The 13088-nt window shown below is 31.6% G+C and overlaps 1 protein-coding gene across 1 annotated transcript in view; it reads right to left on the bottom strand.

Moving 5' to 3' along the window:
- LOC148624525 (propionyl-CoA carboxylase alpha chain, mitochondrial-like) overlaps positions 1 to 13088 on the bottom strand; it is a 42746-nt gene that overhangs the window by 22837 nt on the left and 6821 nt on the right. The window contains exons 2-13 of the mRNA XM_088567183.1: positions 9943 to 10035; positions 9532 to 9648; positions 8772 to 8885; positions 7972 to 8025; positions 6091 to 6259; positions 5514 to 5592; positions 5078 to 5180; positions 4393 to 4487; positions 3190 to 3272; positions 2729 to 2866; positions 1367 to 1440; positions 656 to 730 (exon numbers count right to left, since the gene is read on the bottom strand). Of these exons, the coding sequence (XP_088423309.1) occupies positions 656 to 730; positions 1367 to 1440; positions 2729 to 2866; positions 3190 to 3272; positions 4393 to 4487; positions 5078 to 5180; positions 5514 to 5592; positions 6091 to 6259; positions 7972 to 8025; positions 8772 to 8885; positions 9532 to 9648; positions 9943 to 10035 (1194 nt within the window). The remainder of the gene's footprint in view (positions 1 to 655; positions 731 to 1366; positions 1441 to 2728; positions 2867 to 3189; positions 3273 to 4392; positions 4488 to 5077; positions 5181 to 5513; positions 5593 to 6090; positions 6260 to 7971; positions 8026 to 8771; positions 8886 to 9531; positions 9649 to 9942; positions 10036 to 13088) is intronic.

The following is a 13088-nucleotide window of genomic DNA, read 5'->3' as shown; positions in this document are numbered from 1 at the left end:
CAAAATGTTACAACCTCAATATTCATATCAAGTCACAATTCAAAGGAAAAACAATAAACCATAACATCCCTTCTTATGGGTAGTAGGTAAAATACAATCATCCATTTATTCTAAATTCAGTTCAAATTTAATTTTTTTTCACAAATTGTTAAATGAATGTCTTTAAAAAGGTATTAATCAGGTAAATCACAAAATTAATGTCAGTGAGAACAACAACACTTAAGTACCCATCCACATAAAATTCTGACACTACCAGTGGTAAAGTGATTCATGGTGTATAAAAAACATACCCAACAAACAATGTTTTTTTTCAGCCTACTTATGCTAAAATTACATGCATATAATGATAACCATTTCTGCATGTAGATCTCCACTTTTTAGAAAATCATACAATTATCTTACACTAAAATCAACTGAATGAAACCAAATCAAGAATGATAACTCTTGCAATGTGCCAATTTTATGTCCAATCTAATATATATTTTTTTATCTCAAAAGCGCACCAACCAAATAAAAAACTAAGACTGATTATGTGATCAGTAACTGTTTTGAAACAAGAAATAAAACTGAATTTTAAACTGGTTTTTGACATACATGAATCACCTTCTGTCTGATTTTTATAAAAATTGCTACTTTTAAATACTTATTTACTAACCCTGTCTAAATGGGTTGGTTCTATATATTTATATAATCTACCAATGGAGGGCATACCAAAGTTCTTGTAAGGATCCTGAATAAAAAAAAGTTCATAAGTACATCATACAATGTAATACAATTATTGCCAAATAATCGAAGATAAAATCAATACAATTAAGCTAACTGTCAATAATTTAGTACTGAAATAAGTTAGTATCACTTATAAAATACAATGAAGCCTGTTCAGCAATTTTTAAAACAAGACAGCAAAACAATACCATTTAAAAACATTTTTGAAAATTACTATTGGAGGCATTTAAACTGTACAAAATAAAATATTGGCAATTTAACATTTTTTACAATAACAATCTTTCTGAAGAAAAATTTCGTTTCCACAGACTTTCCCCAATATTTTCAAAGGAATTAAAGTTGAATTGATATCAGTCTCATTGCAAAATCTTGGAAGGATTCTGAGTACTTTGTAGAATTCTGCCCTACATTATACCAATGTATCTTACTTTATTACCACAAACATGTGTGTGATTATTTGGATGCAGTCAGCAGGTTCAGACTTCATCTAAAAGATCACACAGGTGTTCAATGGTGATGAAGTAGGACACAATGGTATACTATAGGGCTGAATTTTATTTACAGCTATTTAAATCATCTAGTAGCCTACCTAGATATATCAGTTAAATTCATATTGCCATAACGCAAAAATTAGATTTACCTCAGCATACACTCTACATTCAAAAGACCATCCATCAATTGGAATATCAGACTGACTATGTAGTATTTTGTTACCTAAGATAAAGCAACATCTTTAAGAAGTGATTTTAGTAATGAATATAGAACTGGATTAGAAAAGATACTATAAGCATGTTGCACATTTATTTCATTACTGGATAAAATACTTCACAGGGCATAGCTAGACACTACAACAGAGGTAAAAGTCTAAAAAGTTGAGGCAAGTATCAACACAACATTCAAGCTTAAAACACCTCTCAATTTGTGTTGTAAAAATGTTTGACACAGTATAAGATTCTGATAAGAATAAAATGGTCAAAGAATTTTATAATGTTCAATAAGACACCTGACAACACTCAATATTCAAAATTAAAGTACAGGAGGTATTTAAGGATCACCTTGTCAATCCATCCCTCCATGGACAATGTCAGCTCTGAAAGTCACCCTTCTATGGTAGCAAAGCAATAGAAAGAGCTTCCTTCAGAGCTACATGTTCAAAGCTAAAACATTGTAAGCATTTTGTTCTTTTTTCTTTTTTCTTAAAATGTTCTTTTTTTTCAAATTCCAAGGCACAAATTTAAATCTTTTTATTCATATCAACTATAAACTTCCTTTTGTACTTTATTACTACTTCATAGTGATCTGAAAGTTCCACTTTAAAGCAAAAATCAAGTTTCCCAATCTTCTTTTCCATGTATGAAACCTTTTGATACAGTTTCCTAACAATCCATACACTTTTCATTCGTTATTGTTACAACCAACAACACCTTTACATTATAGGACAACTATTTTCTGCTTCGGTTAGTTTACTTTTTACAAATATGCAGTCCATGTCATTGTTTTAATCTTCTAATACACGCCAGGTACCCTAACACAAAGAAATCAGTGATTGCACAAACAATTGGTGTAGATACAATAAATGAGGAGTTATTTGTCTATGTAAATTTTGACACAATGGACTGCAGGGAAATGATACTTCATGGCCTGCTTTGTCAAATATTTTGACTGTTAGCTGCATGTTCATTCTGCCTACTCCTGTTCTGTGTGCCAGGATACCGGGCGTCAATATAAAGCATAATTAACATACATCAAAGATGATGTGAAACTTAAACACAATTTCCATTCCAAAGAATATTTAAATGGAAAGACAAAATAAAACATTGTCCTATCATGCATCATAAAAAGTGTTATTAAGAAGAAAATCTTCACTGGTGATTAGTTAACAACTGTATGCTCTAACTTGCAACAAGATTCATTATACCTGTATCTTAAAATTGGCCAACAAAATCATTTAATGAACATTTACTTACCTTCAGCTACCCTTATCTTATAGGCATTTACTTACCTTTGGCTACCCTGATCATTTGATGAACAATATCTATTCCCGTTATACATTCTGTTATAGGATGTTCTACTTGTAATCTAGTATTCATTTCCAGGAAGTAAAAATTCTTCTTTGAGTCTACCAAGAATTCCACAGTTCCTGTAAAGTATAAGTGCCAATTTGTTTTATTCAGCAGAATTTGGATTATCCCTTAGATGCATACGGTGGATTAAACTTAAAGTTTCTAAGAATGATAATGTCAACAAAGGAAGTAGTTATTGGCAAAGTGATACAGTGAAAATTTAGGCAAACATTAGTGCTTATTGTATTGCACTTGGTTCCAAATGCATTTTAATGAATAAAAAACTCCTATATCTAGTTATCACTAATATTGTTGACAAATAGCCCAATCTCAAAATATGATACATCAGGAAAAATAGATGTAAGAAGCCAAATTGATTTGATGAAACAGGAGAACTTACCAGCTGAGTCATATCCCACAGCCTTGGCTAGAGCTGTTGCTTGTTCACCCATGGCCCGTCTAGTATCAGGGTCAATAAATGTGCTGTAAAAACAGGTCATTAATTTTGTAATAAGATGCATTATTATCACAACCTACACTAGAAAGGTGTACACTTAATGCAAATCTCAATTAATGTCATTCTTAACTAAATGAATTGGAGATGGAAACAGTATACATGTATATGGACTAAGAGAGTGTAGCCTGAAGTTCCTGATCTTAAGCTTTAACTTAAAAATTTGAGCATTAATTTCAATAATTTAAATACAACCAGTAACTATGCAGTTTAATGACTGAAAGTTATGGAAGAGCAATCAAGTTTCTCAGAGGAATGGATGAACATTGATCATATTCAATGTATAAAAATGGTTCAATAAGCATGCTTCTCTCTTTTCAACTGAATATTTCATGTTATAACGACCATCCTTATATAAGTTACATATCTCATATAACATACCTCTGTGCTTCCTCAATCACCATCCTTATATATCTAACATATCATCTCATATAACACACCTCAGTTGCCTCCTCAATGACCATCCTTATATATCTTACATATCATCACATATAACATACCTCAGTGCTTCCTCAATCACCATCCTTATACATCTTACATATCATCTCATATAACATACCTCGGTTGCCCCCTCAATGACCATCCTTATAGATCTTACATATCATCTCATATAACATACCTCGGTTGCCTCCTCAATGACCATCCTTATATATCTTACATATCATCTCATATAACATACCTCAGTGCTTCCTCAATCACCATCCTTATACATCTTACATATCTCATATAATATACCTCGGTTGCCCCCTCAATGACCATCCTTATATATCTTACATATCATCTCATGTAACATACCTCGGTTGCCTCCTCAATGACTATCCTTATATATCTTACATATCTCATATAACATACCTCTGTGCTTCCTCAATGACCATACTTATATATCTTACATATCATCTCATATAACATACCTCAGTGCTTCCTCAATCACCATCCTTATACATCTTACATATCATCTCATATATTATACCTCATTGCCTCCTCGATGACCATCCTTATACATCTTACATATCATCTCATATAACATACCTCGGTTGCCTCCTCGATGTCAATCCTTATATAACTTACATATCATCTCATATAACATACCTTGGTGCCTCCTCAATGACTTTTTGATTTCTTCGCTGTATAGAACATTCTCTCTCATTCAACCATAATGCATTTCCATGTTTGTCACAAAGTATCTAAAATATATTGTAATAAAGTGCAACCCTTCATAAATCTGTAACATATTCAAATCTCCTTTTATTCATGTACAAGTCCTATGCAGTTTTTACATTTGCATTACTTTATACAACTGTTAACTTTCAGAGAGGTTAATGTGAACTTGCCATTAGCATATGGTGCCATTTGGTTCTTTTTATCAAAATATGATAGCTGTATTGTAATTAACATTTTCCCTACATCTGTGCTTTAATAGCCATCTACTGAACCCAAGTAGACGTTTACAGGCCTATTGAGGTTTTGACATGTTTGAATAGTGCTGAACTAAAGGAAAAACAAAAAAAAACATGCCACACTTTTGATTAGAAAAAGGGATATTTCACCCTGGAGTTACAATAAAGGTTATAAGAGACATTGGATGGCTGTTTCTTGAATCAAAAGAATGACACTAGTAGAAGAAAACATTTCAAAGTCATCATAGTCCTGCAGTCATTCAAAAATTTAATATCCATTTTGTAGAAAGTGCGCATATTTTGTAATCAGAACATTTTAGATCCTAGACTAAGATCATTATAAAAATAGCTATGTCATTGATAGATGATGATCATACCTGCATTTCTATATGTCTAGGGTTGTCTATAAATTTTTCAATTAACATTCTGTCATCACCAAAACTTGAAGCAGCTTCTTGTTGGGATAACCTGAATGCAGTCCTTTAGGGGAAGAAAAAAAGTTTACAAAACAGATTATTTTTTCATCTTTTTTGTTCAACAAAAAATATGACAAGAACTGATTTAGGCTTTAATTTTTCAAAACCCATTACTCACACTTTATCTTTAAATAATACATATGCATTGGTAGATTTATTTAATTTACAGTTGTGTTGAGCTACAGTGATCTTAATGTTAGTTAATACTATCCAAAAATGTGAATAAATACTACCCACATACAAAAAAAAAAAAAACAAAACACTATTTCTGATTAAGATCTTCTTTGCTATCAGGAAAAATGATATTATCCTGCTTCTGGAATAAATGCATACTCACCTGCATTCTTTGTCATCCCAGGCAATTCTCATTCCTTTACCACCACCTCCAGCTGAAGCCTTTACCATTACTGGGTATCCTATATATATCAACAACAGTAATAATCCTACTTTTTCTTGTGTACATATCTATTATTCTTGTGAATATGTAAAGTCTATATACATCAAACTTCTGTGAACAGTTAAAGCAATAGAATTTCTCTTTAAATAAGATAATCATCATTAGTGATGCAAAGAAATTATAGCACAAATAAGTGATTATACTGATTTGTATCTGCTATACATATATGGATTAATACATTCCTTAAAATAAACACACAAAGCAGATTGAATGAAGAGGTACCACACTAAAACATTTTCTGTTCTCTTCAGATTTATAAAATGAAGTTCAAATGTGATTAGTATTTATATATTTTAGACCATTATGCATTCTTTAGACAACTGGAGTGTAAGCCATATTTAATCTTATTTTCTGTTTTTGTAAAAAGGCAAAAAAATATCAGCAAAACTACTATAAGAAACATTTTATTTGTTTAGCTTTAGATTTTTCTCTTGCCTACACAAAATTTTTGTATCACCTATTTCATTGGCATATTTAACACACTGATCAACATCTTCTACAACACCATCATGTCCAGGAATCATGTTGACTTTAGCCCTGGTTGCAATTCTTTTACTCTCTATCTTATCTCCCATGGCTTTAATAGGACCACTACTAGGACCAATAAACTCCACACCTATCTCAGCCTATAGAAATAATAAACAACATAAGCATTGTTCAAAACCTCCATAATACACAAATGCCATATGAAAATTTGGACAAGATTCCTAAGTTACTTCTGTATCGTTTTTACAGACTGAGTCCTTTTAAAAGCAGTTAACTTAATTACAGCAAGTTGAAGTAAATCAGTTTCGATTCAATACGAATCTAGGCAGGCTATTGAGTAATTCAAAAGCTTTCTTTGAAAAAGTCAGCCCTACATTACACCAATGAGTCCTACTTAATTACCATTGAACATTTGTGTGATCTTGTGGACACTGTCTTTTAAGGTTGAAAAGCTTTTAAATTTTAAAAACATAATTTCACATCTCTGTTGTCTTCTCTATTTTCTCTATGATAAACTTTGAACCTGCATAAACTGTCTATGTGAGGTACTGTGAATCTGACAGAATCATTTTGAGTAATTCCAATTTCAGACCCTATTATTTTGTGTTGGCACTTAACTCAAAATGTTACATAGGCAAAAGACATGAGCATGTCAAAAACTTGTTTCAAATTTAGAATTTTTGTACAGTCGAACCTCGTTAAGTCGAAGTCGAAAGGACCATGTAAAAATATTCGACTTATCCGAGGTTCGAGTAATCCGAGGTCGAGGATAAACCGGAAATACTAGTAGTTTGGTCAATAACTGTTCTTACATTTACATCATTTGTTGTGCTTGTACATGTACATGGTACTTCACTTTACACGGTACTTTGTAATGTATTGTGTTTCATATCGGAAGATATATTTTTTTTTGTATGTTGTATATCATGTTTGAAATACTGAACGGCACTGAATGTTTTAGTGAAATTTCCTTTTTATTTTTTCTACAACTGAAAACGTCATAATTCATAGCACGCTGCTTTGTTTGACTCACAATCAGGAGTGTCATCAAACCATGTGCTCTACATTATCACAATAAAATTTCAAATTCACTAGCAAAACCAATGTCATCGTTGAAATACACTTACTCTGTTAGAAGTTTCATTAATAACCATTACAATTCATCAGTATTTTAAAAAAAAATTATCAAAATATCCAATATCACTGTTACTGTGAATTCTGACGTGCAATTAAAAAAATTGTTTCTTTTCACTACACGCGCGATTTTAAATTAAATAAATACACAAATCAAGCCATAAAGAGTATCAACAAATTTATTACAGAAGCCAGGCTAATCATTGTAATAACACACTTCAATCATGGCTTGTAATAAAGCAATCAGTTTTCCGACTAATTAGCTGACTTCGAGACATCAGGGTTAATTAACCTCGAAGTCCTATAAAGGGGACTGATTGATTACCTTGAGTTATCCGAAGTTTCGATTCATCCGAGTTCAAGTCATACGAGGTAAAATTGTACTGGAGTAAGGGGAGTTTTGCTGGGACTTTGTAATTAGTTCAAGTTATCTGAGATTTCGCCTAATCCTAGTTCGACACATTGAGGTTCGACAGTAGCAGAAAACACAGGTTAATATAAGAGAGAAAGATTGTACTTACAAGGTGCTTAAGCAGACAGACAGACCAGTAGCGTCTGATGAACAGACTAACATGATAATTCCTATATGCCCCAAAACTTTGCTAACTACATTAGATTCATTGCTTTAAAATCTACAGGATAAACAATACATTGTTAATAACAAAATTTAATTTTAATAAAAAAATAATTGAAAAGTTCACATAAAGCCCATACATACCAGTCTTGCTGCAAAAACAGTGTTTTCTGACAAAAAACCATATCCTGGGTGAACCTGAAAAGAAAAACAATAAAGGAGAAAGTTTGGTTAAGACACCTTTTGGCCTAATAATTTGGGCATTTCTGAAAACTTCATTAAAGCTGTTTTCTAGGTAGTAGAAGTATAGTAAAATGGTTGCAAACACTATAAATAAGATGTTTTTGATGAGATTTATGATGTTATTACAGAAATAACAGTATGCATAAATGTAACTTTTACGAAAACCTGAAAACTTTAAACATTTCTGCAATTTTTAAGATGATTTTTGTGTGGAACGGAAGTGGCTACACATCTGTTGACTCAAGATCTTTTTACAAGAGTTGTAACTGACAATTATACACAAAATATATGAAGCACGAGAGTCAACACGCATGTGGCTATTGTTAAGAGAGTGAAAAATTGCACAAAATTTGGTGTTTTCCTGCTTTTTGAACAGATTTTCCCAATCTCAGCCAAGTTTGAAGGGCATATATGACCTAAATATGTTCAAATTATTACCATAAAACAATCAAATCAACTATAAAACACATTAAAAAGTCAGAGAAACAACATAAAATTTTCTTCATGTAGACTTTGATTTTTAGGGCAAATTTTGTCCTTATCGAACCAACATCTTAAGATAAAGTGCATTCTACAGTTATACTGCTGTTATCAAATTAAATGTTTAATTTATTCAACAAAGAAAATAATTTTGGAAACATGTAATTAAGATCTCATATTTTTTGTATAAGCATTATAACCAAGTTATACCAGTAACTTACTGCCTGAGCTCCAGTGTCTTTAACAGCTTGTATAATTTTTTCCATGTTAAGGTAACTCTGACTGGTGGGGGCTGGCCCAATACAGATCCTTTCATCTGCCATCCTTGCATGAACCTTTAAAATATCAGTCTAAGATGAAATGCTATTTAAGTCCTTATTACAGTAGTAACGACATCCTCCTCTTAAAGGTTGCATATTACACAACACTATGTCAGAGGAAATTCTACTTTTCAAAAAATTTTTATATTTATTTAATTTCTAAATCAATAAGTACAACACTAGTAACAATCAAATAGTAGATCTTGAAGAATTGATATACCTAGGCGGTAAATTCTAAGGACAAGTTCAACAAACATTTGACCGAAAGCAGTAACCAATAACTAACACCAGCTTTATCATTCAAACATCAAAATAATATTTTCTCTGATTGTAAACAAGTAGTACTGACATCAACATCCCTTTGGACAAGTCAACATTGCTATAGACAGTAACAGTTATTACTAACAGAGAGAGAGTCAACATCCCCTTGGACAAGTCAACATTGCTATAGACAATAACAGTCATTACTGACAGAGAAAGAGTTAACATCATTATGGACAGCAACAGTTATTACTTACACTTGTTACAGACAAAAAGTCAACATCACTATAGACAGTAACAGTTATTACTGACAGAGAAAAAGTTAACATCATTATAGAGAGTAACAGTTATAACTGACAGAGAGTTAACATCATTTTGGACAGCAACATTTATTACTTACAGACAAAGAGTCAACATCACTATGGACAGCAACAGTTTTTATCCCTAGTCTTTTACAAGTTTTTATTACTCGACATGCAATTTCTCCTCTGTTGGCAATCAGAATCTTATCAAATGTCTATAATAGAAAAAAAATAACATGTTTAGTTTATTGTATAATGATAATTACATGTAAATACTGTAGTTCTACATTAAATTACATACCTTTATGGACTATAACACCTTAATTAAATCCTATTTTTCCCTATTTCCTACTATTTTTATTTTAAGATTGGTATCTTCCTACCTACCTAAAGTTACTGTTGTAGACCCATAAAATTTATTAAGGTTGGCCATCTTAACAATTATGAAAAGGTAATGTTCTATCCTATAACATATCCTGTGAATATAAATGCAAAAAGATTTCACTAACCTTGTCATTTGCATCAGCTTTATCATTCCAATAGTATTCTTTGTATCTAAATGCACTGAGATAAATTGATCTCCTTGCTGCCGGTGCTGTTACCTTAAAAATAAATCCTTAACATTATGAATCTTATATTGAATTTTATTATATTATTAATATATGGCCTTTTCCATATTGGCCCTGTAACATGCCTGAGGTATTAATAATGGCCATTACGGCCATCTGAGGCCATTATCAATACCAAGGGCATGTTACAGGGCCAATATGGAAAAGGCCATTCATTGATACTTTTATTTCTCAAAAACTGTGACTTTCCAGATATCCATAATTTACAGAATATTTGGGTGGTTTCCATCATCGTTCTTAGACTTATTGATGCTGTCAAACAAATAATTTGACCATTTTTTATGTAAAAACAGTGTTTTTAAAGTGCATTTTGGAATCAAGCTATTTTCAAATGTTGTTTGGCAGAGGGCACAACGTAGGTGAGTAAAAAGGGAAAAGAAATGTACTTTGAAGATTAATATCAACATCTGGATTTGTGCAAAACAATGAAATTTGACTGCACATTTCGTCTTTGAAAATCACTAAAACACAAAAGTCGCCTTTTTTCTTTAGCATTTCTGTATAGAAAAGTATGTGCTCCTGCTTCTAGATTTCATTTTTGTTGCCTTTTCCAATAATCCTCCCCAAATCACAAATTTAAACCTCAATATTAAACATACCTAATAATTCAGTATACTTAGTCCCAGTACCATCTTTCAGTAACTTTAAATATCTTTATCTAATTAATTGAATTATTAGGTCACTCTTAATAAAAGTCGTGACTTATTTTAAAAAATGAATGCCATTTTGATTTAGTTCATAATGGTCCCGTATTGATGCCCTGTTTTGAAATTTGTATTGCATGGCTGTGATTTTGTAATGACCGGCTGTAGGAATTTCTGGTTCGTAATGACCAGTTGTCGAAATTTTCGGTTCATAATGGATGGTCATTTCTATTGTAGTAAGTTGGTTAATTAATTATTATTTATCATGCAATAATACAGTTTTGAATATCTGAAAATGTCTAAAATGTTAGATTGTATCATACATTAATACATCACATCTTTTATCAAACATCTGCATTACATGGCTAACCTTTATCACAGCCTTTATTGCATGGCTGAACCTTTATTGCTTTCTATGAAATCTCTCATTATTTTCACTTTTTAAGTAGTGGGTAAATTTCACTAAGCTAGTCACACACCTTGTTAAAATAGGTAACACTTGATAAAACAAAACCATGTTTACGGAAATATATGTGATAAAATGCATGTTACATGGCGAAATCTGTATCACATGCTATATCATCTTGACATATCTATATCAACACGAGAGCCTCTGGTGATTTAGCATGTATTATTTTCTTAATATTTTTCATGTTAATCAATAGATAATTTCTGCGATCTGTTATTAGCTTTCCGATTTTGTAGGCATCAGACAATAATTATCTTCTTTGTGCATGTATTTCACCTTCCTAAATTTTTTTATTTAAAGTCATCAAGCAATTTTTGAGAAATTGTTGCACAGTCAGGAATTAACATGGAGAATACATAGGTAAGATTATTTCCCTTTGCAAGCACAAAACAATAGTTATCTTCCTTCATGCATATGTAAATATATTATATCTTTCACTCATATAAAATTTCATAAAAAATTCACTGAACAATTTAATAAGGAAGCCCACTGGATTATCTCCCTTCATGCACATTAACATTTGCCCAGTCTAGGCCTCAGTCTTGCATTTCATATCCTTAAACAGGTGAATATCAAAATGTGGAGGGCCTAAAGACAGTGTGTCTGTTCCTTACCAACTAATGTTTGGGAAAAAAAATATGAAATATGACATGTAAAATTGAGCGAACATCATACTATAAGACATGACAAACATGTTGCTGTAAGAAAATGTAACACTATACAGTTACATTAAGGTGCACTGTTTCGCACATCAAGTTATCCCGGTCAAATTTTGTAAAACTTAAAAATTAAAAGTTGAATTTTGTTGGATACATTATTTAAATGTAGTTAAGCATTTATACATAGACAGATGTAATATATGTAATGATAAACAGGTGTAATTTAAAGGAAGACTGGTATACGGAACGTTTTAGTCCCCTGCCGTAATAGGTTCTCTCCTCAGCGTCAGATGGCTGATTTTTGAAAATACCTAATTTCGCACAAACTTTTGGAATTAAAATTGTGAGAGAATGAATCGAAAAGGGTCTTACTATTTTTACCCTTTTTCCACCTACTCCATGCATGCTTTCATCCTGTGGTAGTGTCTAAGTGCCTGATATTTTATAAAACATAGTAATTGGCTGTTAGTTTTGGAAAGGCACCCCTGATTTGTACTAAAACTCATATTTTTTCAGTATGTTACCATGGCAACTGGATTTTATAACAATAATCACTAAATTACTTATAAATGACTTGAACCTCCACACATGAAGGATTTCAAAAATATGCACTTTTTTCATGACAAAACACTAGAAACTTCTGTGCGGACTGCCTCAAAACAGCTTTATTTCAACAAAATGAGACCAAATTTTCAGAAATGACCTAACTGTATTGTACTACCTAATAACATAATAAAAATGTTCCTCTGAAAAAGGATTTAACGAGTGCAAAATAAAAGTTAGTATAGAAATAACTATTTCTAGTTCAAGACTACTTTTCTTTCAATACATTTAGGACAGCCGCAATTTTTTTTGCAGAAAATTACATTTCTAAATGTCCTTATCAGTGCTACATAAGTAAAAGTTTTATTGAATCAATTTATATATGTATATATATATATTTAAATCCTAGAGATATGTGATTCATTATAGAGGTCTATGGGAAAATCAATGCAAGACTGGAATACACAGGCCATACTATGCCTCATTTCGCCCCTGTGATCAATTAAATTTTTGTTTGACATAGACTAAGGAATACCATATGATACCTATTAATTGTTAGAAGATAACACTAGTAAACATAAATTACTTCATCAACATTAGGAAAAAAATACCAGCATTTTTTTTCTTCAAATTTTGTTCCTTACAATGTTGGTACAGTGAGTAATGCAAATAGCCCTCTAGGTAGAAATCTGCCCTATATTATACCAATGT

This window comes from Perna viridis, chromosome 2, assembly GCF_037379345.1.
Source record: "Perna viridis isolate PV_CMFRI_1.1 ecotype Kerala chromosome 2, ASM3737934v1, whole genome shotgun sequence".
NCBI lineage: Eukaryota > Metazoa > Mollusca > Bivalvia > Mytilida > Mytilidae > Perna > Perna viridis.
Note: the sequence above shows the minus strand (reverse complement) of the source record. Positions and strands in the feature narration are given on the sequence as shown.